At 30.6% G+C, this 3,295-nt stretch overlaps 1 protein-coding gene across 1 annotated transcript; it reads left to right on the top strand.

Annotated features, from left to right (window-relative positions):
• Positions 1-243: 243 nt before the first annotated feature.
• On the top strand, positions 244-3,043 carry LOC123919085 (transcription factor bHLH94-like). The gene is made up of 3 exons (XM_045971308.1): positions 244-1,046; positions 1,768-2,166; positions 2,584-3,043. The coding sequence occupies exons 1-3, from the start codon at positions 540-542 to the stop codon at positions 2,683-2,685; spliced, it is 1,008 nt and encodes a 335-aa protein (XP_045827264.1). The 5' UTR covers positions 244-539; the 3' UTR covers positions 2,686-3,043.
• Positions 3,044-3,295: the final 252 nt, after the last annotated feature.

Here is a 3,295-nt window from a genome sequence, read left to right as displayed (position 1 = left end):
GCAAATACTGATTTGAGCGTCAGAATATCTATAGGTACAATCGTCCTTCGAAACAACTGTGCAGCATAGAACCACCGTCAACTACATCGATTCTGATCAGATAAGATGAAATGAAAATTATTCTTGGAAGGAATTGAAGGAAAACCAAGTTAATTATGAGAACAATTATTACCATTAGGAATTAGTTTAGTTTAAGGAATAAATAAGTGGCAAAAGAATCTATCTGTCAGCTATCTCTATACTAACGTTGGTGTATATTTCATTTCCCTTTGGGTGTGGTCAAGGAATTGGTCTAGTCTACAACACAATGAAACCTCACGTGCAATAAGCTGTAATTTTTTGTCTTTTATGTTTATTGATTGAAACTTTGAAAACAATCCTATCCTATTTAAATCCCACAAACCTTTTCTTCTCACAAACATAATCAAAAGGCTCTCTTTGTTTTCTCTTTTGGGTATATGTAATGTTCATTTCTTTCACCTCTTTCACTCTTCAATAATTTTTAGTTGATTAGTGATTAATTAATTAGTCACAAAATTATGGCACTTGAAACTGTTGTTTACCCACAAGATCCATTTAATTATAGTTACAAAGATAATTACTTCAACTCATTGAGCAGTGATTATGTTAGTGTTACTACTAATCTTGAAGCTGAAGAACAAGAGAATGTTCTCCTAGGAATCATCAACAACAACGTTGAACAACAACAACAACAACAAAATTTCCATGCAAATTGGGATTCTTGTTCTGTTAAAGATCAATGGCTAGAATATTCACACTCTTCATCTCCTGAAATCTGCACCGTTGATCAAACTATAACAGCACCTTCATTGCTTATTCCTCCTTCTTCTTCTACCACCATGGAAGAAGCTACAACAACTGCCACTTGTCGAAGAAAACGACGTCGAATCAAGAGTGCAAAGAACAAAGAAGAGATTGAAAATCAAAGGATGACTCACATTACTGTTGAAAGAAATCGAAGGAAACAAATGAATGAATACTTGAATGTTCTTCGATCTTTGATGCCTTCTTCATATGTTCAAAGGGTCAGTTTCAATCATAATTTAACTATAATTAATTTGCTTTTACTAATTAATTGTTTAGTTAGAAATTTTAAATTAAGAGCATGACATAATATGACATGACTTGAGATGAGTTCTCAACTAATCACAATTGTATTTATTTTATTTTATTTTATTTTAACTCTACTTAACTAAAAGTTTAACTTTTTAACAACATTTTTAATTTTTAGTTTGTATGTATTTTGGTAGCTCAAATTACTTTTTATTATCAATTTTCTTTTTTAACATCATAGTATAAAATTGGAAATTATCTAAAGATTTTTTTTAACAAGTTTAAAAGCAAACTCACACACACTAATTTTTTATTTTTTGAAAACTACTCTGAGAGAATTTTATTTTGGTCTTAACTCACTAATTTTTAAAGGAAGAGGGTCTTAATAATACGGAGTTCAACATCGAAAAGTAAGTAACACACTAAATTTGGAGAATAGGGATATTTCGAGTTTGAACTGCTCTCCAACGCATCAATTGTCTCCAAATTTTTTTTTTATCATATCCACAGTACTTTCAGAAATAATTCTTTTTCGAAACAATGATTTTTTTTAGAAAAATAAATAATATTAAATCCTTTTAAATAATGTATTTCCAAAATTTCCCATAATATTTATTATGTCGTATAGCTTGAAATGGTTAATTTAGTGAAAGGAACAATACATAATACTATGTATGTTTGATCCAAAAACAGGGTGACCAAGCTTCAATTATTGGTGGAGCAATAAACTTTGTGAAAGAGTTAGAACAACTTTTACAATCCATGGGGGGCCAAAAGAAAACACAAGAGAATATTGGCTTAAATAATGGACCACCTTTTTCTGAGTTCTTCACTTTTCCTCAATACACAACAAGTGCAACAACAACAACAACTCATAACACCAACATGGTCACAATGGAACAAAAACAATGGGCTGTTGCAGACATTGAAGTTACAATGGTAGATAGTCATGCCAATATGAAAATTATGTCCAAGAAAAAAACAGGACAACTTATGAAGATTGTTGTTGGGTTACAAAATCTTAGGCTTACAATTCTTCACCTAAATGTTACCACTTTGGATGATATGGTCCTTTACTCAATTAGTGTCAAGGTTGGTTTATTTATTTTAATTTTTACTTAATCGCATCTTTTGTCCCTTACGTTTATTTTAAGTTTTAAGTTGGTCTTCTATGTTTCTAAAGTTTTAATTAAGTTGGTCCTTTACGTTGTTGGTGTCATAATAAGGTTGTATTTTTCGTCAAATTTTTCGTTAATTCCGTCTAAAGCTTCCACGCGGCACCCTATGAGTTATCCATGTATGCGACTCTGTTAGCTATGTGGTCGATTTAAATGGAAATTTGACTAAAGAAACTAACTTATTGTCACGTAATACCAACTTGAAATTTTTTAAAACCTAAAATAAACGTAAGAAGCCAAATATACGATTTAACCTTTAATTTTTTTTCTTGAATTTTAATTAATTAATTATTTTAATTAATGGATTTTGGGTATGAATTGATTGGAGCAGGTAGAGGAGGGGAGTCAGCTGAATAGTGTGGATGAAATTGCGGCTGCTGTGAATCAACTATTAAGGACGGTCCAACAAGAACTGGATTATCAACTAAATTGAATGAATGAATGAATGAATCAACTTGACAACATTAATTTAATTTTCTTGCTTAATTTATTTTAAAATTTGTCTATGAACACCTTCTCTAAAGTTCAGTAATTTGGGATATATAAATGTGACTGTGTCTATTGAGAATATTAGAGACGACGATAATGTGTGTACTTAGCACTTTATTTTGTCCTAATCATTTTTTCTAATACCTAGTTGAAATGTGTTAATTAGGGTGAATGTAACCAACTGTACCTCACAATAAGTCTATGTGAATTACAAAGTCCATTTCAATAGTAATAAGCTACAAATAGGCTATGCTATGCTTGATCGATCAAAGTTGACATTTACATTATTATTATGATTATGATGATGATGATAATCTCGTGGTTATCATGATTTTCTTCTTTCATTCAAAATTATATTGACTTCTTGACGGTCTACATATGGCTCTATACATACCTTAGGCTATAAATCCGTGATATGCACTCTGTGTGTTTAATAGTAGTAATGTGGTCATTTAATTTGATACTATATAGCAATACTAGGTTAATTTTTCAAACATGTATTATTAACTCTGCCTAGCTCATTTAACGTATTCTCTCTCTCCCAAAATATAAGT

The sequence above is a fragment of the Trifolium pratense genome, linkage group LG3 (assembly GCF_020283565.1).
Source record: "Trifolium pratense cultivar HEN17-A07 linkage group LG3, ARS_RC_1.1, whole genome shotgun sequence".
In the NCBI taxonomy this organism is placed as follows: Eukaryota; Viridiplantae; Streptophyta; class Magnoliopsida; order Fabales; family Fabaceae; genus Trifolium; species Trifolium pratense.
Note: the sequence above shows the minus strand (reverse complement) of the source record. Positions and strands in the feature narration are given on the sequence as shown.